We start from the raw sequence: 25,821 nt of genomic DNA on the forward strand, positions 1-25,821 counted from the left end.
CCTTTTCTTACTACTGCAGCAGTTCTGTATAAAGCTGGCTATCCCCATTTGTTGGCTTTGGTTTTAACTGCTTATGCACCACATCTCAGTAGCTCACATTAATCTAGCAGCATAATTGATGATTTCCACTGTCAATACAGAAAGTGCTGGCTAGACAGATTCTCTGAATAACAAGCATTCTTCATATAGCTTTTTATCTGCTAAAAGGTGTAAAAATAGTTTGAATTATCCTTTCAGTCTTTGATGTACTTTTTTTTTTATTTTTTTTTTTTTTATCGATTGACTCGAAGAAACTCATAATTGTCTCTTGCGGTCTGCAGGTTGTCTCCAGCTGCTTATTACGCACAAAGAATGATCCAGTACCTATCTCGGAGGGACAGTATCCGACAGCGCTCTATGCGTTACCAGCAGAATCGCCTGAGGTCTTCTGCATCGGCCCCTTCCTCCAGCGAAGGCCAAAGCGCCGTGGAAGCTGGTGACCTGGAATTTGAGGAGTTTGAGTGAGTCATCTGGTGTGGTGGTGTGGGACAGCAGTCTGTATTATCTAAAGGTTCTCCGCAGTCAAAATTGAATATGAAATGTTTTGTTTTTTCTTTTGTGGATGGTTTGGTTCTTTCAGTGCCAGGAACCATAAAGTGATTTTCTACACGACTTATACATTGGGTAGGACTTACAAACAGCAAATGCAATGAAGTGACCACAGATAAAAAAAAAAAATAGCCTGTGTGATCCACAACCATCCTAATTAAGTAATGTTTTAAAAAGAAACGCACCCACAGGGATGGCAGAGTTGCATTTGTGTTATTACTCCAAATCTACAGAGGCCAGAGCTATAAAGATGACATAATGAGCTTAAAGGATAAGTTCACCTTTTGTAACATGTCACATGTTGCACCCATATTCAGTGTGTGCCATGTTACAAATGCACTGGCCCCCACACCCAATCCCCCGTCTGTTTTTATAAGTTCAGATTTCACAAAAAAAAAATTAAACTGTTATTGAACACCGTAGACCCTCCGCATAACCGCCCCAAGCTACTCCCCCTTCAGTCACTTTTGCATTTACCTCTGTGGAAGCTTTCGCTGCCCTGGCAGCCAGTGTGGGGTCCGGGGATTTGAGAACCGTGGTCATATTCTCTTTTTTCCTTAGGGATGCTGGGACGAATCAGAACGATTCTGATTGGTCAACACGATCACAGGCCAGAATCACTCTGATCCATCCTAGAAGAAGAGTACGACTTTCAGATCCCAGGCCTCTTACATCGGCTGCATGGTCAGCAAGCAATACCCTAGCTCCACAAAGGAGGTAAGTGCAATGGGGACGGGGGAGGGGGGGTGGTATTGGGAGGAGATGATCTACATTGTTAACCTTTTTTAAATTTTTTGTGAAAAGGTGAACTTACATTTTTAAAGGCTAAAATCAACTACAGTCAGATCCATAAATATTGGGACATCAACACAGTTCAAACTTTTTTGGCTCTATACACCACCACAATGGATTTGAAATGAAACGAACAAGATGTGCTTTAACTGCAGACTTTTCAGCTTTAATTTGATGGTATTTGCATCCAAATCAGGTGAACGGTGTAGGAATTACAACAGTTTGTATATGTGCCTCCCACTTTTTAAGGGACCAAAAGTAATGGGACAGATTAACAATCATCCATCAAACTTTCACTTTTTAATACTTGTTTGCAAATTCTTTCTAGTCAATCACATCCTGAAGTCTGGAACGCATAGACATCACCAGACGCTGGGTTTCATCCCTGGTGATGCTCTGCCAGGCCTCTACTGCAACTGTCTTCAGTTCCGGCTGGTTCTTGGGGCATTTTCCCTTCAGTTTTGTCTTCAGCAAGTGAAATGCATGCTCAATTGGATTCAGGTCAGCTGATTGACTTGGCCATTGCATAGCAGTACACTTCTTTCCCTTAAATTATTTGGTTGCTTTTGCAGTATGCTTTGCGTCATTGTCCATCTGCACTGTGAAGCGCCGTCCAATGAGTTCTGAAGCATTTTGCTGAATATGAGCAGATAATATTGCCCGAAACGCTTCTGAATTCATCCTGCTGCTTTTGTCAGCAGTCACATCAATAAATACAAGAGAACCAGTTCCATTGGCAGCCATACATGCCCTCACCATGACACTACCACCACCATGCTTCACTGATGAGATGGTATGCTTTGGATCATGAGCAGTTCCTTTCCTTCTCCATACTCTGCTCTTCCCATCACTCTGGTACAAGTTGATCTTGGTCTCATCTGTCCATAGGATGTTGTTCCAGAACTGTGAAGGCTTTTTTAGATTTTGTTTGGCAAACTCTAATCAGGCCTTCCTGTTTTTGAGGTTCACCAATGGTTTACATCTTGTGGGGAACCCTCTGTATTCACTCTGGTGAAGTCTTCTCTTGATTGTTGACTGACACACATACACCTACCTCCTGGAGAGTGTTCTTGATCTGGCCAACTGTTGTGAAGGGCGTTTTCTTTACCAGGGAAATAATTCTTCGGTCATCCACCACAGTTGTTATCCGTGGTCTTCCGGGTCTTTTGGTGTTGCTGAGCTCACCGGTGCATTCTTTCTTTTTAAGGATGTTCCAGTTGATTTGGCCACACCTAATATTTTTGCTATCTCTCTGATGGGTTTGTTTGTTATTTTTTCAGCCTAATGATGGCTTGCTTCACTGATAGTGACAGCTCTTTGGATCTCATATTGAGAGTTGACAGCAACACATTTCAAATGCAAATAGCACACTTGAAAGGAACTCTGGACCTTTTATCTGCTACTTGTAAATGGGATAATGAGGGACTAACACACACCTGGCCATGGAACAGCTGAGCAGCCAATTGTCTCATTTCGTTTGGTCATTTAAAAAGTGTGAGGCACATATACAAACTATTGTAATTCCTACACCGTTCACCTGATTTGGATGTAAATACCCTCAAATTAAAGCTGAAAGTCTGCAGTTAAAGCACATCGTGTTAGTTTATTTTTTAATCCATTGTGGTGGTGTATAGAGCCAAAAAGATTAGAATTGTGTCAATGTCCCAATATTTATGGACCTGCCTGTATAAAAATAATAAAATGCACATATTTTTGCAGTTTTTTTTTTTTTTTTTTAATAGCCTGAAAAACCTTGCACCTATGATCAGTGCTCTCTTGGAGAGCTGGGAAAAGGGTCAGTTAACAGTGATGTTGCACTGGTGTTCCATTGAGAGTTCATGCTTTTGCGTCTGATTTCAAATTTGACAGCCGCTGAGGGGGGAGAAGAACCCCGATGTCCTGTCATGGGTGTAGTTGATCTGTGCTATGGAGGTAGGAGGATTGCAACATTTAATAGGTTGCTAAAGGTTGGACTTGGCCTTTAATGCTCCCTTCATTTATATCATTTGCTTATCCTTTTCTGCCTCAGATACACAATACCAACTTTCTTGAGACCATTCACAAGCTCCCCCCCATGTATATAATTTTTGGCTGATCCCTCACTTTTTTTCATCATCATCCTTACCCCATGAGGCGAAATCTTGCATGGAGCTCCAGATCAAGGGCGATTGATGGTTATTTTGTTTTTCTTCTGTTTGCGAATAATTGCTCCAACAGTTGTCTCCTTCTCACCAAGCTTCTGGCTAACGGTCTTGTAGGCTATTCCAGCCTTGTGCAGGTCTACAATCTTGTCCCTGACGTCCTTTGACAGCTCTTCAGTCTTGCCCATGATGGTGAAGTTTGAATGGAAGAAAGATTTCTGTGGACAGTTGTCTTTTATACACATAACGAGTTGTCGTTGGGAGCACCTTCTTAAATTAAAAGGACTGATCTGTGTACAACATGAGCACATGCTGTAGCCAGAATTATTAGTAGGGGACCAAATACTTATTTTATTCACTGAACTGCAACTGCATGGGATCAAATAATTCACCCCCCCCCATTGTAATTTAATTTTAAAAAGACAGCAATAAAGGGCTAGTGAGCAATTCTGGAGTATAAACAATTCTCAAAGTGCAGTTATAAGTAAGGAAAGGTTAAATTGCTATTTTTAATAGTTGGCTTAATTAGCTTGGTGTATATTAAATGCGAATGTGCTTTAAATGTATGATTTATTATTTAAAGAAAACCTTTACTTATTCCACATTTTTCTTTAGTGGGATCTGTTCCTGACATACATTTTTTGGATAGGTAATCCTTAAAACTACATCTGAGGGTCCCGACATGCATTGCCTTGTGTGCTTTAAAACCACAGTGCTATGCAGTACGTTACCTGTGTGTACACTGCCATATTGTTATGGTGTTATTGTAATATGGAAAGAGGTCTTAACTCCAATCCAGCTCAGTTATTCATGGATTCTAAATGGATTGTAGACTAATAGAAATTCTGTGGGGCCATTGAAATTTTCTGTCGACAAATGAGTTCACAGGCTGTTTTTTATTTATATATTCAACCCTCAGCATGTGTCGCCTCTCGTGTAATCTGTAATCCTGATATAATAGGGACACGTGAAGTAATCAAATTCCTTTATCCTGGAGCGTTTCCTCGTATCCAGTGCCAGTCCACATTTCTATGAACGTCAAAGAAAAGCTTTTTATTTATTTTGTTTGTGCTCCAAACATGACAAAGATTTATTGCTCATTCTTGAAAGGCTGGCAGAGTGTCCTTTAAACAGTGCGGGTTGGACTTGCAATATTATGAGAAGCCAGGATGGTTTTTTATTTTTTTCCCTTCGTGGTGAGGTATCTATGCCGAGCTGTATGATGTGGAGATTTATAGAGCAAGAAAATCCACACTTTGATATTACTGTACATCGCATATTTTGCCTTCTGAAAACTGACATTTAATTCCACTTCTACAGTGAGTGTGGGGGATGGGGGGTGTGTATGGTGTCGCCCTATTAGCTCTCCCAATGCCATTTACTTCAAAAAGCCACTTCCCTCTCCCATCCTTCTTCATTGCTCCTCACCTCTTCTATCCTACTTCATTACTCTTCGCCCCTACCGTCCTACTCCATTAGTCCTCACCTCTTCCATCCTACTTCATTACTCATCCCCTCTCTCGTCCTACTTCATTAGTCCTCAATTCTCCAATCCTACTTCATTACTCCTCACCTCTTCCATCCTACTTCATTACTCCTCACCTCTCTCGTCCTACTTCATTACTCCTCACCTCTTCCATCCTACTTCATAACTCCTCACCTCTTCCATCCTACTTCATTACTCTTCGCCCCTACCGTCCCAATCCATTAGTCCTCACCTCTTCCATCCTACTTCATTACTCATCCCTTCTCTCGTCCTACTTCATTAGTCCTCAATTCTCCAATCCTACTTCATTACTCCTCACCTCTTCCATCCTACTTCGTTACTCCTCACCTCTCTCGTCCTACTTCGTTACTCTTCACCTCTCTCGTCCTACTTCGTTACTCTTCACCTCTCTCGTCCTACTTCGTTACTCTTCACCTCTCTCGTCCTACTTCGTTACTCTTCACCTCTCTCGTCCTACTTCGTTACTCTTCACCTCTCTCGTCCTACTTCGTTACTCTTCACCTCTCTCGTCCTACTTCGTTACTCTCCACCTCTCTCGTCCTACTTCGTTACTCTCCACCTCTCTCGTCCTACTTCGTTACTCTCCACCTCTCTCGTCCTACTTCGTTACTCTCCACCTACTTTTACTCCTCGCCTCTTCTGTCCTTTATTACTCCATCTAATTTTTTGTCTTTTATTTTTTTATTTTTATTACTCTTCACTTCTACTGTCCTACTTCATTAGTCCTCACCTCCTCCACTCTACTTCATCACTTCTCATGTCTCCTGTCCTACTTTTTATTTTTTTCTCACCTCTTCCACCCTACTTCATTACGTCTCACCCCTACCATTCTATTTCATTACATCTCACCTCATTACTCCTCAACTGTCCTACTTTGTTACTTGTCACCTCTCCTGTCTTCCTTTGTTACTCGTCACCTCTTCCATACTAGTTCATTACTCCTCACCTATCCTTTCCTAGTTCATTACTCCTTGCCTCTCTTCCTACTCCATTACTTCTCACATCCTCATTGCACCTCATGTCTCTTCTCCCTCTTTACTACAAGTCGCCTCAGTAGTACAGTAGCATGCGGATACTCTGCGTTTAGTACTGATTGCTTATGACACAGAGACGTGCACTTTAAGTATAGCCAGCAGGTAGTGCAATGATCACATAAAGTTGATACTTGCGTACAACTAAAGATTCGTAGTCTATGCATGTAGAGGTCTGATCTAGCCATACCCTAGCAATCTTGTCATAAAGTGTTTCTTGCAGGAAAATGAGCTGTTTGTCACTATCCTTATTGGGAAGGAGGCCCAGAAGGCACTGCTTAGGGCAGTGGTTCTCGGCTCCTGTCCTCGGGACCCACTAACAGGCCAGGTTTGCAAGATAACTGAAATACATCACAAGTGATTAAAATTTGCTGCTCAGTGATTGCAGTATTCTTAAATATTCTAGTATACTTAAAATCTGGCTTGTTAGTGGGTCCTGAGAACAGGAGTTGAGAACCACTGGCTTAGGGCAAAGTGTTAAGGGAGAGCTCATTCAGTCATGTAGAAATTGGACACCCTGTGATCAATAGCCTTGGATGACAGGAGATGACCACATAAAGTGGTTAAGTGCCGCTGGTCTCACCACATCTAGGACAAAACGGACTATGATGTGGCCGGTATCCGGATCAACGGATGGGAGTTGGGTAGGTTCTATGCAAAATTATACAGGTAGGTGAGGTGATCAAAAAGTTATGGGTAGACAGGATTCCAGCACGGCATTCCCGTCTTCATTCTACAGCTCCCCCACATCTGCCACTTATTACTCGCTGCTGCTATCCTGTTCCTCTTGCCCACCCCTGATCTAACCCTTTCCCTGGCACGCCCTTTCATTCATTGGATTTACATCAGAGGTGCTCAACCTTTGAAGAGCTCGGCCACTTTAGCAAATTAGTAACCAGTCGTGGGACGCAATGAACGAAGCAGCCAGATGACCGGTTCATGGACATGGCATATGCAGAGTGGACATGGACAAAGCCTTCTGTACTCTATGGGCTCTGCAGTCTTCCCAGACGGAGACATATCCCTTTGGCGGTAGGCGGATGTAAACTGACACTAGACAGTTTACATCTTCCACTCCTCAGAGATGACTGGAGGGTCTCACTGGGTCTGCCTGGAAAATGGACAGGCAAACCTAATCGGTCACATGAAAAGGGCCTAAGGCCTTGGGCTCTTGCTTTATAACTGGACCGGTTTTGGGTTCATTCATTTATGTTCTATGTAAATTTATGTCTTTCATCTGATCCCCCTGTGTTGGTAAACTGATCTTCACCTGTGCATTTTTATTTTTTCTTCAATAAAAATGATTATACCACAATAGGGCCTAATGCTGCTTTCACACTGATGCGCTGCAGTTTACCCACACCGCAGTGCACCTGTGATTTGCTGCGGGTTACCTGCACTTTGCCGTAGAATTCTATTATATCCTGCAGGTATGAACGTTTTTTTGGTGCGCTTTTAGAAAGTGCACCAAACCCACAGGCAATAACTGCAGTGCATCTATGGAACAGTTTGGCCACCCCTGATTTACGTTCTTTGAATCATGGGTGTTACCTTGGGTGGACTTCATGCAAATGCTGTCTAGAATTGCTCGCTCCTCCAGACATTCATATTTTGAGATTTACATCACTCCTCCCAGGTGTTTACTGCTGGCATCATGGAGCGGGAGTATTGAGGCAGGGTGCTGTGATGTTTTCAGGAAGATATGTATGGAGGTGCATATGACTCGTGACAGCCCTGGGCCAGTCACCGATCGTCAGCACTGTCTCATGGAGAAAGTCTATAGTCTTGTGTAAGCTACAACTTGGGTGCCTGCTGTTGCTCCACCTCCAGTGGGAGAGGTGTAATTTAAAAGCAGGTATGTGCTGCTGGAGGTCAGTGTGGATGTAAGTGAACTAATTGCCTATACATTATAGCTTCACGTTAACCCCTGTTTCACACCAGTGTGGCTTTGAAGCCACGCTACTTCAGTGCGTCTTCAAAGATGACTACCAAGCCCCGTTCACTCCTGGGTGCTTGCGATTATGGGCATATTTGCGATCCCAAAACTCGCTGCAAAAACTGACAAATCGCACCTGGCTTGTTCAGGTGCCATTTATTTTCAGTGGTACTCAAATGCGGGTGCAATTCTACCACGATTGTCGTGTCATAAATCGTGAAGCAGGGGCTTTATTTATGGCGAAAAGAAATGCACCACAATTGCGCCAGAATAACACCTGTGTTTAGGTGCTATTGAAAATGAATGTCATCTGAACATCCGTAGTGGGATTTGTCAATTTTGCAGAGCATTTTGGGATTGTGGCCAGAATCGCAGACATGCTGACCTCAACCGCAAATGCCCAGATGTGATGCAATTTCATGTGCTGCTTGCTAACATCTGTGTAATTTCATTTAACAAATGTCAATGCAAGTTGCACGGCAATAGTACAGGAACCTTTTTTTAAAGTTGCCGCAGTTTTAACAGTTCCATTGCCGCTCATACCACTTTGAACTGTCAAGTTGCACTGGTGTGAAACAGGGCTAAGTCTTTATTTTATGCCAGGCTCCCCAAACTTGCACTCAGTCTTTGGCTATTTTTCCTTCTGTAATGCATTTTGTATCTGTCGTGCAGTCCTTCTATATGCATGCAGGTGGATTTCTGCATAGTGTGCATTTCTCGAGTATGAATGGTGGAGAGATCCCGCAACTGTCTGAACATCGCATGGGGGCAACTGTCAGAGATGCGCCTTTGATATGTAGGCTGCAGGGTGCTGACACAGTTTGAGAAGAGTCCTTTCTCTTTGCTCAGCAGCTCCTAGCTGCTGCCTGCTCTTTACAGCGTGGCGGGAAGTACGGCCTTTGTGTCTCTGCACCTGCAGATTCTTTGTTAGCAGAAATGGTTTTTTTACAGTTTTCACTGCGTCATTAAATGCTTAACTCCTAAAAGACTGCAATCTACTTTTCACAAGAGCCAACACATCTTAAAAAAATATTAGACACTCAGATATCTTTAACCACTTCCCACCCGGCCAATGCACATATACGGCCGGGTGGGAGCCGCCTACTCCTGATATGACGTTCAGGAACGTCATTCAGGAGTAGCGGGATCGCGCGCGCGCCCGTGCAGCGGCGCGATCCCGATGCGCCCGTGTCACCCGGACACGGCGCATCTCAGATCGGCAGGAGGGCTCTGTGATTGGCCCTCCTGATCACATGACGGCCGTGTCCAATCACGGCCGTCATGTGATGTAAACAGCCGGTTGCTAGGCAATCGGCTCCTCCTCTCCTCACACAGAAGTCATCGCTGTGGAGAGGAGAGCAGATCGCTGCAGCCGGCTGCTGATCAGTGAGTATGAGCTGCTTTTTACAGCTTTTTACTCACTGATCACCAGTCTAGTGTACACAGTAAACACACCACACAGTAAACACATCACACAGTATAAACACAATGTCCCCACACATGTCCCCAAAACATACATGTCCCCAAATAATAAAAACACATGTCCCTAATAATAAAAACATGTCCCCCACATATGTCCCACTAAAATCACATGTCCCAATGATTATCTGCACACATATGTACGTGATCACCTGCACACATATGTACATGATCATTTGCGTACATATGTCCGTGATCACACAAACCAATTATTATACACTTAACGGATTTTTTTTTACCAAAAACATGTAGCAGAATACATTTTGGCTTAAATTTATGACAAAATTTGATTTTATTGGATTTTTATTGAAGTAGAAAAAAGAAAATATTGTTTTTTTTTTCCAAATTTCCGCTTTTTTGCGCTTATATCGCAAAAAATAAAAAACGGAGTCGTGAATAAATACCACCAAAATAAAGCTCTATTTGTGCGAACAAAATGATAAAAATTTCATTTGGGTACAGTGTAGCATGACCGCGCAATTGTCACTGAAAGCTGAAAATTGGGCTGGGAAGGAAGGGGGCGAAAGTGCCCTGTATTGAAGTGGTTAATTGATACTCGGGTCCCAGCAAATACCGACCCTTCTCCAATTTGCCTATAGATGCATAGATTGGCTAGGTACAGACATACAATTGCCCAGGTGTAAGTACCACTCTAAAAACATTAGCCAAGACACTCTATGGACAATCTGGGTTTGTATGACATTTCAGAATATTTTTGGTGTTAACTAATCAGTAACCGTTACTGAGATTTAACTCGCCTCCCCCTATGGTGTTTTTCCATCACAGCCGAAAACACGGCAATTGCCTCTTCGTTGCAAGTGATCACATTTATGCAGGATTTGACCAATAAATGAGCAAGGGCCAAAAAAAAAGATGTAAACACAGTAGCTAAAAATCTCACGTAAGCATGTTAAAGTGTAAAGTCTGAAAATTAGGTTTTGCTAGATCACGTCAGTCCCACTTATGTGGGAAGGTTTGTTTCATCTCTGTGTATCATCTGTGGCTGTTCACTTCACTGGGTATATGTGAGGGTTTACATCCACTTTAATTACACATCTGGTCAAATGCAAAATCTGCATAGTGTCCCGATCCCACCAATGATAGAAAATCATGGCTGCTGGAGGAGATGTAGAGACAGTCCCGCCCTCAAGCTGACATCACTTCCACCCTTTTCCCACTGAGGTCCTGGAACTTCTTCTCCAGCCCTGTGAGCACCTACAGTGGTCGTGATTTTCTATCATTGGCAGGACCCAAAAATTATAAAAATACATGTTGTTCAGTTAGAGCTTAAAGAGATTGTAAAGGTACAATTAAAACAAAAACAATAAATAAACAAAAAAACAGAAAAGCATTTCTATACTTGCTCTGTGCAATGGAATTGCACGGTGCAACCTCAAACATCATATACTGGGGTCCTATACTGGTGCTCCTGGCCCCCTCCTCTGTGTCCAGTGGTCCCACGGAATGCTGCTTCCCACGTGGGATTTTGTGTGTGCTTGCTTCCGAGCCCTGCTGCTGTGACTATCAACACAAACAGCGGGACTTGTCCCCTCCCCCACTCCCTCGTCATTGGCTTTGACTGACAGCAGTGGGAGCCAATGGGGGAAGGTGTGTGGGAAAGCTGATGCCCAAACATTTTTTACCTCAAAGCAAGCAATGCATTAAAGAAGTTGTGAAGTCTCAAGGTTTTTCACCTTACTGCATTTTATGCAGTAAGGTGGAAAACCGCCTGAGATGCAGTTGCCCCCCCCCCCCCCCCAGAATCTCCCTTTTTACTTACTGGAGCTCGATCTTTCCAGCGACAATATGAGCCCAGCAGCACCAGACACTTTTGCAGCCCCTCATTGGATAGATGGATAGCAGTGGGGGCCATTGGTTCCCGCTGCTGTCAATCAAATACAGTGACACGTGTCCTGCAGTCTGTGTCAATAGATGCAGCAGCAGGACTCAGGAACATGCCCGCACGGGTGCCCCCAGGGAGAGCGGCTCTCCGAGGGGGCACTTGATGCGGAGGAGCAGCCAGGAAGACCTCCGGGGGACCTCAGAAGAGGATTGGGGCTGGTCTGTGCAAAACCGAGACACAGAGGAGGCAAGTATGACATTTTTGTTATTTAAAAAAACAAAAAACCTTTGCAATCACTGTAAGGTAAAAAATATTTAGGCTTTAGAGCCACTTTTTAAGTTGAAGTAAGAGAGCTCCAGCTGCTATTACAAACTCTAGTGCTACGTACAGACGACTGGACTTTCCGGCAGAATAGGTCAGATGGAATCATTTCATCGCATAGTCCGATCATGTGTGGGATAGTCTGATAATTTTTCTTAAAATTTTCCGAAGGACCTAGAAATAGAACATGTTTCAAATCTGTCCAAATGAACCAGTTCCTATCAGGGACCAAATACGATCGCAAGGGCAACTATTGGCTACTGGCTAGTGAACTTCCTTATCTAGTCCCGCCATATGTCATCACATTCAAAATGAACGGACTTTCGAGCGGACTTTAGCCGTGTGTGGGCAAGTCCGTTCGTTCCAAAGTCTGTCGGGAAGACCGACTGACCTTTTTTGCTGGAAAGTCCGATCGTGTGTACGCAGCATTAGGCCTCATGTACACTGCTGCTGGTAAACGGCCATTTAGGATCAGTTGGGTGTTTGCGTTCCAGCTGCCCCTGAACTCTCCTGTTATCTCATCAGTACATGTACACAGGGTCTTTTATAGTCCTTTCTAGTCAGTTGAGTTTAGAAGCGTTTTTTTGGAAAGCAAAAAAATGCATTCAGGACAGATGTTCAGAGGCATTTGAAATGCCTGTAACGGCTTGTAAACGCAGTAACTCGCGTTTAGCCACGTTCCATTTGGCGATTTTAATGGAAATACATATATGTAACCCAAAAAAATACAGCGCTATTCTTAAGTATGATTAATAAAAATATTAACAAATAAATTATGTGAAATTTATACCGTGAGTGCAGCAGCAACTTTATAAGTGAGATACCCACAAAGCAAATCCTAGTTAATTTCCAAAAAGCTGCGCTAAAAATGATCCAGAAATATTTGTGAAAAATAAATAAATGAAATGAATATATCAAACAATATTTAAGCAAATTATAATCCCAAAAATGTGTGTGTTCAAATATTAGTCCATATCACCATCAACAAAAAAAATATATAAAAAAATATATCTTTTTGATTGTAGTCTCCACTGTGTAACACACCACACCAGTAAAGGAAAAGGTGTCCTCAAAGATGCAGAGACAGATTTCCACCACCAATATTACTGCCGCTTACCAGCTAGACTGGTCCCATCACAGAGACCAGATATGGCCACAAAAAGAAACGCTCCTTCTGCAAATGGACCGCCAGGAGGATAAATCTCAGTTCAGGTGTTTTGGAAAGGTCCTACGGCCACACCACTCATTGCCCGGCACATACAGAAACAAAAAGGGTCGCCATAGTGTAGTAAATTCTTTAGGTTTAATAAATAAATAAAAGGTTGCACTTACATCAAGCTGAAAAAACAGTTCGCTGTATTAAAAACAAGTTGGCCGGCTTCGTGAACGCTGCCCGTCGCTTCCGGGTTCAGCGTGGAACGCGGTGACGTCAATACGCCACTCCTCCCTACGCCGTTTCGTTAAAAGTAACGTCTTCCAGGGGCATATATGACTATTTGCAACGCAAAAAAAGCTTCTAAACGCAAATGCGGCATGTGAACGCAGCACAACAGACGTAACGTCTGTTACTATCCGTCAAGGTGAATCGTTCAGGAGAGGTTTTAAAATGTTCCGTGTACGTGAAGCCTGATTTGATTCCACAAGCCTCCTGCCAATGGAAATGGCTGAATAATTTTTCCATTGATGAAGCAATATGTTCCTCTCTTTATTTTTCTTATTCTTATTATAATTAATTTTATTGGAATTAATTAAACCACTCACTTTGAGGGTAATGGTTTGGACGTTGTACTGTTTTGAGTATATACCAAACATAGAGTGCACCCAACGTCTATCAAGTAATGGCTGTGCGGAGAGCCGGGAATATCTGCGGCTGCCAGTGACCTTTCATTATAGTAGATGGGGCCAGCGGCTGCAGCTAGCTGCTCTCATTTCTGCTGCTACAATTTACACCGGCCTTAATCACCAGTGTGAATGTAGCCTATACCTGCATTTAGGGTAGTGGGCAGCAATTGTATGTCTAATTTACATATACCTGAAAAACATTTGGTTTGGGTTTTCACAGGGGTGGTTGGTGAAGAGCACATTGTTGCATGTTAGGTGTTTAGGCACTTCAAAGCTAAACTTCAGGCAAACCTCTAAACACATCTTATCTAGTCTAATCTTCTCTATTAGAGGATTTGTTACTCTCGTAAGCGTTGTGATTCATACATCTGTCAGATGGCACAGCATAGAGGGTGGCAACGCTTTCTTTTACATTTAAAGTTGAAAGTCACTCTAAAATAACTATTGTGCTGTATAAAAGGTTAAAAAGCTTTATTTAAACTCCAATAGTTCTGCTCTCATACAAGAGCATCAGCAAAGCACTGCAACGAGAGAGATGAGTCTGTGCTTGGGCTCCAAACTCAGACTCCAGGAGGAGGAGAGGATCGATGGACAGCTTCCTGACCGCTGTCATACACACAGCTGAGTGCAACATGAAACAGCCGCCGGGATCCTCCACTCACAGGATGAAGAGGTAACCCTGTGCGCAGACTCTTGTGGTGACATTCGCTAGAGTGCTGGTCCGGCCAGAGTGGCAGATCATAGCGGCTGCTTCATGTTCCGCCCAGCTGAGTTTATGACAGTGGTCTGGAGGCTGTGCACCAATCCTCTCCCCTTCTGGAGTCTAAGGTTTGGAGCCCTCAACACAAACTCCTCTGTCTTGCTGCAGTGCTCTGCTTACACTCTTGTACATGAGTAAAACTATTGGAGTTATGCAGAGCAGACACAGCCTGCTCTACTTTATGAGCAGTCAGATGTAAACAGACCGCCTGTCCTTTTACATGCCTGTTTATTTTTTTTTATTTTTTTTTTTAACAGTTTTTATTTATCTCCAATGGGAGAGAAGTTTCCATACATAGTACAGTTATAAACATAAACGTAAAAAAGGAAGAAAAAAGAAAAAAAAAACGATATATCAACAAACATTACATCATGATGTAAGACATAGTAGGCTAAAGATTGTTTACATGTGTTTCTTAGTATATTACATCAGAAATACATTTGCTGTAAAGAAGATGGTAAGGTCATCTCTATTCAAGACAAGGTATCTTACATTTACAAGTAATCCTATCCAATATCAACCATATTAGCAGTAGTAAGACTGAGCGGGTTCCCTCGGGGGGGAGGAGAGGGGGTGGGAAGACCTGTACAAGCTTGTCCATTTGCTAACTTAAAGTGGGAATTTTTTATTTTTTTAAGTCAGCAGCTACAAATACTGCAGCTGTGGACTTTTAAAATATGGACGCTCACCTGTCCACGGCGCCCGTGATGTCAGCACCTAAAGCTGATCTGTCGCTCGGTTCTCGGGTGCTGCCACCGCCATCATTTCTAAGGGAATCAGGAAGTGAAGCCTTGTGGCTTCACTTCCTGGTTCCCTACTGCGCGTGCCGTGCTGCGCAATATGGATAGTTCCTGCTGTGTCTGGGATCTGTGTGTTTCCCAGCAGACAGCGGAGGACAGGAAGTGGCGTCGATACCTGCAGATTCTGTGGATATCTATGCCTGGAAGTGGGTGCAAATACCTGTATTATACAGGTATCTACACCCCCCCTCCCCCCTAAAAGGTGCCAAATGTGACACCGGAGGGGGGGAGGGTTCCGAAAAGCGGAGGTTCCTTTTTTTTTGTGAACCTCCGCTGTAAGGAAATATGAGGACCTCTTGTAGCGTGAGCAGGATTTTAGCTTTTGGCCCCGGCACCCCATATTTTCTACATTTTTTTTTTTTTTTTTTTTTTTTTTTGACCAGTTACATCTCATATATGTAAGCCTATATAATGGAAGGGTAGAGTCAATGAGCGCTCTCCACTGTGCAACCGTTGGGGGCTCAGGCTGCCTCCACTTAGTTAAGATGACTTTCCTGGCATATAATGAGGCATAGATTAGTAAGAGGACGCAAGGGTCACGTCCGATGTTTAAATTTCCAACTGAGTTTATATACTGCACCACCTCCCTCTAGAATTGTTGAATAAGGGGACATGACCACACTACATGGAAGAATGTACCCAGATCAGTAGTGCATTTTGGACATCTGTCAGAGTGGGTGGGATATATCCTAGCAAGCCTTTGGGGGTTCTAATATGCCCTATGGAGGAGTTTTAGCTGGATATATCTATCTCTAGCGGATATCATCAGGGGGATATATTTGATTCCTTCTTCCCAATCCTCATCCGCCAGGGAGGGCACATCCGCCTTCCGTTTATGAAAGAGCTTAGTCCCCCCGCCGTCAGTCTCACAGGATATTCGAAGGTATGGGGAATAGAGGATGCAGTCTGCACTAGTAGAAATAAGAAAAGGCTCCACCACATGTGATGTTAAGTGGATGTTAGTGGGAAATTGGGCTTGTATTGCATGTTGCAGTTGTAGGTAGCGAAAAACATTCTCGCTGGGAGCTGGAAAGTGTGTTTCAGCTTTTCATATGAAAGGAGCCTGCCGACATGATTTGTTGAATTTTAATATTGTATCTAGCCCAGATTGCTGGGTCTGGGATAGACCAGAGTTGTGGTAACCTAGGATTACCCCAGAGTGGCGTATAAGGAGAGAGTGTGTTAGGTGGATTAAGTTTAGCTATCAACTGTTCCCAAACCTTGGTTGTTGTGCACATGGGGACGGTCATTGCTGTTTGTGCTTTCGGGCCCCTGAAAACTAAGTTGCTGAATAGGACTCCAGGATGGCCGCCTCTAGGTTTACCGTCGGGTTCTGTCGTGATTGGGTGAACCACCAACGTACCATCACCGCTGCCCAGTAGTATTGTTTGAAGCACGGTAATGCCCATCTGCCTGTGGACAGGGGGAGTTGTAGAATAGCCTTAAATGAAATATTTAGTATCAACAGAGTGGTAATGTGGGTACTCCTAAAATACTCTGTGCCACGTCCTATAATTTGAGTCAAAAACTTTGGCATAGAAGGCTGACTTTTTAGGCACGACCACATGGGTAATTATACATAAAAGTTTATTATACATCGAAAAAAACATTAAAAAATATATTAACAATATATACTGTACCATTCAACCCTGTTATACTGACTTTTTATATTGCTGGTATATTTTTTAATGTTTTTTTTCTATGTATAATAAATACATTTTTACATATCAATTACCCATGTGGTTGTGCCTAAAAAGTCCAAGCCTTCTATTCCAAAGTTATTGTAGAATGGCCTTAGCCACCCTGGGGGTCAAACCGGGCCAAATGAAGGCATTGATCACTTTATCCAGTTTTTGGAAAAAAGAGTTGGGGATGGGGACCGGGGTATTTCTGAAGACATACAGACATTTGGGGAGAAATGTAATTTTGAGGAGGTTGATCCTCCCCACCGGTGTTAGGGGGAGGGACTTCCAGGCCAGGCATTTCCGTGTGACTTGTAGGATAGGGTATACATTATCTGTCAGGTAGCAGGAGAGATCCTTACGTATTTCATTGCCTAAGTATCTGAATTTGGTGACCGACTGTATGGGTATATGGGGTGGAGAGGTGGTTGGGATAATGGCAAAAGTGTGGATTTGGTCCAATTAATACGTATTCCCGAAAAGGGACCCAAACAAGTCAACCTGCAGGGCCACCTCAAGGGAGCTTGAGGCATCAGGGAGATAGAGGGGGGTGTCACCCGTTACATGACTGTTTACATCCACTGCTCCATAGAGGGCAATGGTTGATCCAATGGGGTTCACCTGAAAAACACAGGGTGGACATGATTGGTCAGCCCGTGTGAAGGGGGCCTTATACAGCACTGAGGGCTTAGTGGTCTCTCCTCTGCTTGTTCTTTGATATAGATGGAGCCTCTCCTTCGTATTTAGATCAGCAGCATACCTTCTAGTTTCATTGTTTAGCAAATTGGCTATCCAATCTTCTATTGTATGCTTTAATTCATGGTTTGACTGATTTTTATTGTTTGAGTCACCCTTTAGCATTGCTGATTACTAGGGTTGCACCGATACTATTATCGGTGCTGATACTAAGTATTTGCACAAGTATCGGTACTTGTGCAAATGCTCTGATAAAATTCTCCGATACCTGAAACCGATACTTTCAGGCTTGGTTCTTTGAGTGGTCAGTGAGTCTCCCCAGTGTTAAAGAAGTCCAGTAATTGGAGCTGTCAGAAAAAAAAAAGCAGCCGGTGTCCTGTCGGATAGTGTCCGCTGTGTACTGCGCATGCGCGCAGTACACAGGACAAGCAGATTCCGAAAATAGCCGAAGATGGACGGCGCCTGCGCCGTGAGTCCAGGTTCTAGCCCCACCATCCAAGTGGACATAGTTAGAATAAAAAGAGCCGAGCGAAGCGAGGCCGTGCCTGAAGCGTGGCGAGCGTAGCGAGGGCGTGGCGATCGAAGCGAGCCTAAGAGTGGCCCTCTAATATGTGCAGCTCTATATCCACTTGGATGGTGGGACTTGCACCTGGACTCACGGCACAGGCACCGTTCATCTTCGGAGATTTTCCGAATCTCCTTCTGCTCCGTACTGCGCGGGTGCAGGTTCAGAGCGGACACTTTTCGATGGCCGGACTGTATATGTCACAACATCGGCAATGTTTATTAACAACATTGTGCAGCCCTGAAACACTAAAATAAAAAGAAACCTTGTTTCTTTTTGTATATTTCTGTTTCTTCATCTGCAGATCAAAGGGATGAATAAATGTTCTGCCGTTTTAACCCCTTAATTTACTCTAATCAGCCTTAATTCTCTTCCATTTAATATTTTCCTGCACTAAATAAAAAAAAAAAAATCTATTTTATTTAATTTTGTAAATAACTTTTTAAATGCTTTGTACTATTACTGACAGCTGAAGTTAAAACAATTGCAATTGCAGTTGCAATTACAGTTGCAATTTGTATCTGTGAGTACTAAACAAAAAGTATCGGTACTTGGACTCATTGTAACAAAAATGCTATCCGTGCATCCCTACTGATTACTATAGTGCTTGAAGATTTTTTTCTTTATCAATGGAACACTAGCTGAGATCTTTCCTATTGGAGTGAGCGGCGTATGTTGGGTGTCTTGGTGCTTTGCTGCTGTTGAGTTTAATTTTTATGAATGAATAGGTGCCTCTGTCTCCTGTTCATTCTTCTGCAGTGCAGTTGAGGCGGCAGAGAAAGGAATTGAATGTGTCCTCCATTCCTTTCTCTGTCTCATAGGTGAGATGGCAGGGGTCTGTTTATATCCCTGGTCTTTTACCCAAGAGCATTTTTATGGTCAACTATGTAGTTAATGGTATATGAGGCTTGATCTACCATACATAGATTATGCCTGTCTGATTTGATCCAGTGATGGGATCGATAGGTGTGTGTAGTCCTATTATATAGTTTTGGTAAATCATTAGCCCGCTGTCGGTTGACATCACAGGGCCGCTCCAGGCTCTGCAGAGATCCTAACAATAGTGTCGGGATCCGCCCTGATTCCTGACTGGTAGCTGGTTCAACCTCTCAGCTTGGGGCAAGGCACAGAGTAGCGAATAACAAGTCACCGATCTCTCCTCAGAGCGGACCCAAGAACTGAACAATCAGCGGTCACATGATCGCTCAGTTCACAGGCTTAGAGGCAGCAAGGGACAGCTGTAGCATTGGTTGTCTCGCTGCCTCCAAGTCTCTATCTCCTGTTCATTCATCTGCAGTGCCGTTGAGGCTGCAGAGAAAGGAATTGAACTATTTAAGGACACATATATTCTTTCTCTGTCTCATAGGGGAGATGGCAGGGATTTGTTTAGACCCCTGGTATTTTACCCAAGACCATTTTTATATGGTTTTATATAGTTTTGGTAAATCATTGGTCCGCTGTCAGTTGATGTCACAGAGCTGCTCCAGACTCTGTAGGGATCATGACAATTGTGAAGGGATCAGTCCAGATTTCTGACAGCTGGCTTAACCTCTCAGTGCGGGGCAGAGCACAGAGTGTAATGACTGATAGTCACAGCACTCTGTTTAGAGTGGACCTGAGAACTGAGTGATCAGCCAGCAGTCGCATGATCGCTCAGTTCACAGGCTTAGAGATTTTTTTGAGTACCCCACACTTCTAATTTAATGACCAGGTTGCTACAGACTCGGGTAGTTTTGTTTTCTCTTAACTTTGCTGACATCCTTATGAAAGTGATATGCATGGCTGTCCTGTGAATTTCTGGACTTTGTACTTTGAGTCAATAACTGAAAAGTGCATACAGCTAGTGAAGTCATAATTCTGTACACTGCTTATATATATATATATATAAATTATTTATTTTTCACATATTTTGACATTTTGTTTTTAGAAACGGCACATCTTTTAGGCAGAATTGCAGTCAAAAATAAAAGCAGATGTTTAGCCCATCAAATAAAGCCTTTCATGCAGATCTGATGCGAAACCCTACCCATCCCCCTCCTCCTTGGTCAAATGCTAGCATCCCTTTCTTTCAGAACCCAGACTTTTAATGGCTAAGTTCACTTTTTCATAATAAAAAAAAAAAAATTCATACCTTTTTTGTATGAGAAGGTGAACTTGACCTTCAGCCCTTGTTTACACCAGTGCTATTTGTCATGAGATTTCAGAGTTCCAAATCACATGACAAGTGGCACCTCATTACCGACAATGGAACTGTTCAAATTGCTGCGACTCTGAAAAAGGTTCCTACACTATGTTTTGTCGGATTTCAATGCGACTTACATAATCTGCTGTTAAATGAAGTTGCAAGCCACAATGAAATCGGGGGTGCAACTTTTGCTGATCTGCGGCTTTGGAATCACACTTTATTGATTGATTTTGAAAGCCGCACTAGTGTGAACCAGGGCTTAAAGACCCATTCCCAGGCTGGACAGTAAAGAGGAAGCAGAATTTTTTTTTTTTTTTTTGCACGTGAACTGATTAACTTCTTGTACTGCTTCCTTCTATCCCACCCTGAGTTGTGCTGTACAGGACTACAAGAGGTTGCAAGATACCCAGTTCATTTCAGATCCCTTTTCTGCATGCTCATATAATGATGCATTGGTTTATGTATTTTAAATTGGCTTTAACATCATTAATAAGAAGTGGAGTTTTCCTTTAAGTCTGTTGGCAAACAGAAATAATTATTCTCTCTCCGTTTCAGGGATAATGGGGACCGATCCCGGCACAGGACCCCTCGGAACGCCCGCATGTCTGCACCATCACTGGGCCGCTTTGTTCCCAGGTGAAACAATCATTTGCCTCCTAACGCATCTGTCAGAGCTTTTCATTTTTGGCTCATTCCGTGAGATGCTGCCTCCATGTTCCACCTGTCTTCATCAAACTTCTCAGATCTGTCTTCCTGTCACTTCTCTGCACCGTGCTTTGTCTGTGATCACCACCAGCACTTCCTCACTCTGCCAATGTTTTGTTCTCCCTCATTTTAATGACTTACACTGTATTCATCATCCTCTTTCATTGCAGGAGATTTCTATTGCCTGAATACCTTCCATATGCTGGAATTTTCCACGAGCGAGGTCAGCCGGGACTTGCCACGCACTCCTCTGTGAACAGAGTCCTGGCGGGTAAGGGCAGCATTAAACAACAATACAATCACTTCTTTTCTTTTTTTTTTTTTTTTTTTTAAACAGAATGTTCCTTTTATTGAGACAAAGATATGGACAATTATCAAGAAATGCATTACACACACATCTCTGGAGAACTCAAAGTATACATTAAGTAAACGAATAACACAATGCTAAGAGTAAAATCCCCAAAAAAAGAAAATGCCTTACCAAGGCTTGATCAAGGTGAAAGAAAGGTATTGCAGCCACATCAGTCCCAAGGCAAGGTTCAAGGAGGAAATACCTCCTCCTAGGCTGTCCATGGCTGCCACACCTTATTGAACTTCTTAGGGCAATTCCTATTGATGTAGATCAATTTATATAGAAGAACAGCATTAATCAATTTTTTTGCCCATGACCCTATGGAGGGAGGGGAACAGGCGTTCAAATTTGCCCGTTTGGCATAATAGAAGAGATAGGCTAGCAACATTTTAGTGCCTCTAGGCCTCTGCTCGTCGTCTTGAATTCCCAACAGAGCCAATTCTGGAGAGACCAGGAGAGTCAGCTGAAGGCAACAGTTAATGAGTTCCACTACCTCCCCCAATACCGAGCAATCCTCGGGCAACTCCAGAACATATATACGTTGCTACGTTGTAACCGTATCTAGGGCAGTCCTGTGATCTGAGGGTAGATTTTGTGCAGTTTCTGGGGGGGGGAGGGGTGTATAATAGATTCTGTGTAAGAATTTGACCTGTATAATCCTTATCCTTTTGAGGAGAGCAATAATAGTACTATCTTCCAGCCAGTCTTCCCAATCCTCCCTGTCTAAGTCAGGAAGGTTGGTTTTCCACTTGTCCAAGAGCCCATCTACCTTGGGAGATTCCACAATGTTAATCAGAGACCAGACAACAGTTTAGATAATGATTCCTGAGCTAGCAGTTCTTCAAGGGAATCCATAGCCAGGCTCGGGGAGACCGGGAACTGGGCACGAGCTGCATGACAGTTGTAGGTATCGGAAATACATCCAACCAGGTAGATGAAACTTGGCCTTAAAGCAGAGTGCCACTTGAAGAAAAAAATAAAAATGAAGTCAGCAGCTACAAATTCTGCAGCTGCTGACTTTTAATAATCGGACACTTACCTGTCCCAGGGTCCAGCGTTGTGGGGGAGCGAAGCCCCGCTTGTTTCCACCTCCTCTCTGCGGCGCCAGCATTTTCGTATGTAAACCCAGAAACGTATATGAGAGTCATTCGATGTGGTGGCTGCATTCATTTAGTTCCTTCAGGCTTTTTTTTTTTTTTCTTTTTACCTGATCCTGCCAATAACACATTTCCTGTCTTGGGGGAGGCTAACACTCACTGTACTGTATCTATGGAGGAGCAGCAACAAGGTCACCCCAGGGTAGGAAGTGTGTTAGGGATACATTGGCGGCGGTGTTCTGTAGTCCACCCTGTAGTTCTGTAGTCCACCCTGTAGTGAACTGGGCAGGGGGGATAACAGTGCTTTTGAGTTTTCAGTGCAGAATTGTCAGCTCACTAAAAGATGTTGGCTTCCTAGATTTCTGGCAGGACAAAATAAGAGGGTAATTGTTAGGATTTGCATACACTTTAAAATGGTACTAAGACCATAATAGTGTTTACATGAATTCATAATGTTTTTTGGGGTGAATTAAATTTTTTTTTTTTTTTTGAGTTGCAGTTACATGCATTTGCAGTGGACTCATGTGCATTTCAGACTGGGAAAATGCAGCATGCTGTACATTTTTTAAAATGCATGTGAAAGCGCTTCAGTGGTGTAAACAAGGTTGAAATAATATATATATATAATTTTATTTTTTTTTCCCTTTTGTGCATCTGCTGCATTTAAAAACACATTTGACTCTTTATGATTTAAGGGCCAGTTCACACCAGATGCAGCTCCATTCAGTTCCGTGTGCTTTTTTTTATGCACAAAATGCATGCATGGTATTTTCCATGTATTCCAATGGCTCTAGTTCACACCATGCGGTCGGTGTCTGGTCAGTTTCTGCACCGGAAGCTGACTGCATGGTGTGAACTTGAGCCATTGGAATACATGGAAAACATGTGCATGCATTTTTAGTGCATAACAAAAGCACACATAACTGCGTCTGTTGTAAACTAGCACTAAAAATGCATGCACAGTGTTTTCAATGTATTCGAATGGCTCTAGTTCACACCATGCAGTCAGTTTCCGGTGCAAAAACTGACTGCATGGTGTGAACTAGAGCCATTCGAATACATTGAAAACACTGCATGCATTTTGTGCAGAGAAAAAAGTGCACAGAACTGAGCAGAACTGTGTCTGGTGTGAACTAGCACTAAGAACCCTTAGTTTCAGGGTCAATTCACACCAGACGCAGTTCCGTTCCGTTCAGTGTGCTTTTTTCTGCAAAATGGAACTGCATCTGGTGTGAACTGGCCCTCAATCTCCTTTAGGGCCAGTTCACACCAGATGCAGTTCTGTTTTTTCTGCACCAATACAGTCAGTTCCTGTCAGTTCCGGTCAGTTTCTGGTGCAGAAACTGACTGCATGGTGTGAATTGGAGCCATTGGAATACATGGAAAACACTGTGCATGCATTTTTAGTGCAGAAAAAAAGCGCACGGAACTGCGTCTGGTGTGAACTGGCCCTTAAAGCAACATTAACAGCTTGCCGACCGCGCTATAGCTGAGAGACGGCTACAGCACAGACTTCCAATGCCGGCAGGGCGTAGAGCGATGTCCTCCCATGATTGTGCTGCCCGTGCGCCCCCTGTGGGTAGCCTTAATACATAATCAAATACAGATTGGTGTAAAGGGCCAATTACAGCCCTTTACCACATGGTCAGCCAGTGACAGCTGATCACAGGATGTAAACACAAGCCAGTTATTGGCTTTTCTCTCCTCATGCACACGCTGTTAGGAGAGAGCCAATAACTTATGTAAGGGACATGTGCACTGACAATCAGGGCACGGGTTATCGGCGCCTCTCATCAGCGCATGTCTGTGAAGGAGAAAAATTACCTGTTTGCAAAATGTTATAACAAATTCTGAAAAAAAAAATTTGTTTAGCAAAAAATAAAAACCCAGTGGTGATTTAAATACCACCAAAAGAAAGCTCTATTTGTGTGAAAAAGATAAATTTCATATGGGTAAAGTGTTGCATGACTGCACAATTTTCATTCAACAGTGTGACCGTGCTAAAAATGGGCCTGGGCAGGAAGGGGGTAAAAGGGCCCAGTAGGCAACTGGCTAAAGATTTTTCCCACACATTCAAAAAGGTGTGCTGGCTGTCACTTTAGGCAAACCGCTTTCAGGCTTTAATCGAGTTATATGTAGTGCTGAAGCTTCCTAAAGCCAGGTAACAGCTTGTTAAGTGACAGCCTGCATTCTCTGTAGGAACGGTTTTCAACATTTCCAAGCTGGAACTGAAGGTTGCTTTTAAAAGCTTCATCAGTACTGCTCCAAGTTGGTTAAAAGCTTTGTTAAAATTTGCTGTATGCACTGCTTTTGAACATAAAGATGCCTATATGTAGAAGGACTAAGTATTATACACTTTCAAAGGCTTCTGTATGTCTCAGACAATTGCACTGAGACATCTGCCCAACCTCTGACTCCCTAGGGGCTTAATCACATTGTCAGTGTGCTGCAGCGCATGTTTTTGTGCATTAAGGCTCATTGAGTTAAAAATAAATGGACTGTCGATGCACAAAATGAATAGGTTCTGTGCTGTGTTTTAAGCATAACAATATGTATCAGCATTGTGATGGGTTTAATGAAGATGTCTTGTAGCACACTGTAGACACGTATTGTGGTGCTATTAACATTGTACTGCATGGCTACTGTGTCTTACCATGCGTTGCTCTGCAAGTAAGCCCTAAGACTTTCCACAATGCTAAATGGTTACAAAACTGATACAGTGGGGAAAATAATTATTTAAAAACCCCCTATAGATTTTGTAAGTTTGCCCACTTACAAAGAAATTCAGGGTCTATATTTTTTTTCTCATAGCTGTATTTTAAATGATGGAGACAGGATATTAACCAAAAATCCAGAAAAAACACAATATAAATGTTACAAATTGAGTTTCTGTTCAGTGAGTAAAATAAGCATTTGATCCCCAAGCAAAACATGACTTGGTACTTGATGGATAAACGCTTATTGGCAAGCACAGAGGTAAGACGTTTCTTGTAGTTTGTTACCAGATTTGCAGACATCTCAGTACACTCTTCTTTACAGATCTCTAAATCCTTAAGGTTTCTTGGCGGTTTCCTGGCAACTGGAAGTTTAGGCTCCCTCCATAAATTTTCTATAGGTTTAGGGTCTGGAGACCGATTAGGCCCGATTGCCTCCGCCGCTACCGATGGCTCCGGTAAGCGGTGAAGGGCGTGGGGCGCCCTCTCCTGATGCCGATAACGGCGATCTTGTGGCGAATCCACCGCAGACACCACTATTATCGTAAACAGAACCCTCCACTGAAAAGATGGATACTTCGGTTGTGGCAGCAGCTGCTGCCCTTACCGAGATATCCATCTTTAAAGTGCCGACGTATATATACAGTGGGCGGTCCTTAAGTGGTTAACAGGACAGGTTCCACTCAGAACAAGCCTTCCAATGGTCGACCAAAGAAGTTGAGTGCACATGCTCAGCGTCATATCCAAAGATTGTCTTTGGGAAATGGATGTATGAGTGCTGTCAG

General features: G+C 43.1%; 1 protein-coding gene across 4 annotated transcripts in view; it reads left to right on the top strand.

The window, feature by feature from the left end:
• AMBRA1 (autophagy and beclin 1 regulator 1) overlaps nucleotides 1–25,821 on the top strand; it is a 190,239-nt gene that overhangs the window by 101,883 nt on the left and 62,535 nt on the right. For 3 of the 4 annotated variants that reach the window (XM_077461672.1, XM_077461654.1, XM_077461645.1), the window contains exons 9-12: nucleotides 321–500; nucleotides 1,150–1,305; nucleotides 20,724–20,804; nucleotides 21,044–21,144. In XM_077461672.1, coding sequence (XP_077317798.1) covers nucleotides 321–500; nucleotides 1,150–1,305; nucleotides 20,724–20,804; nucleotides 21,044–21,144 — 518 coding nt within the window. The remainder of the gene's footprint in view (nucleotides 1–320; nucleotides 501–1,149; nucleotides 1,306–20,723; nucleotides 20,805–21,043; nucleotides 21,145–25,821) is intronic. The other variant, XM_077461663.1, reaches the window with a different exon arrangement.

Source organism: Lithobates pipiens, unplaced genomic scaffold (genome assembly GCF_037356315.1).
Source record: "Lithobates pipiens isolate NorthernLeopardFrog02 unplaced genomic scaffold, aLitPip1_a1.2 Scaffold_10, whole genome shotgun sequence".
NCBI classification, from domain to species: Eukaryota; Metazoa; Chordata; class Amphibia; order Anura; family Ranidae; genus Lithobates; species Lithobates pipiens.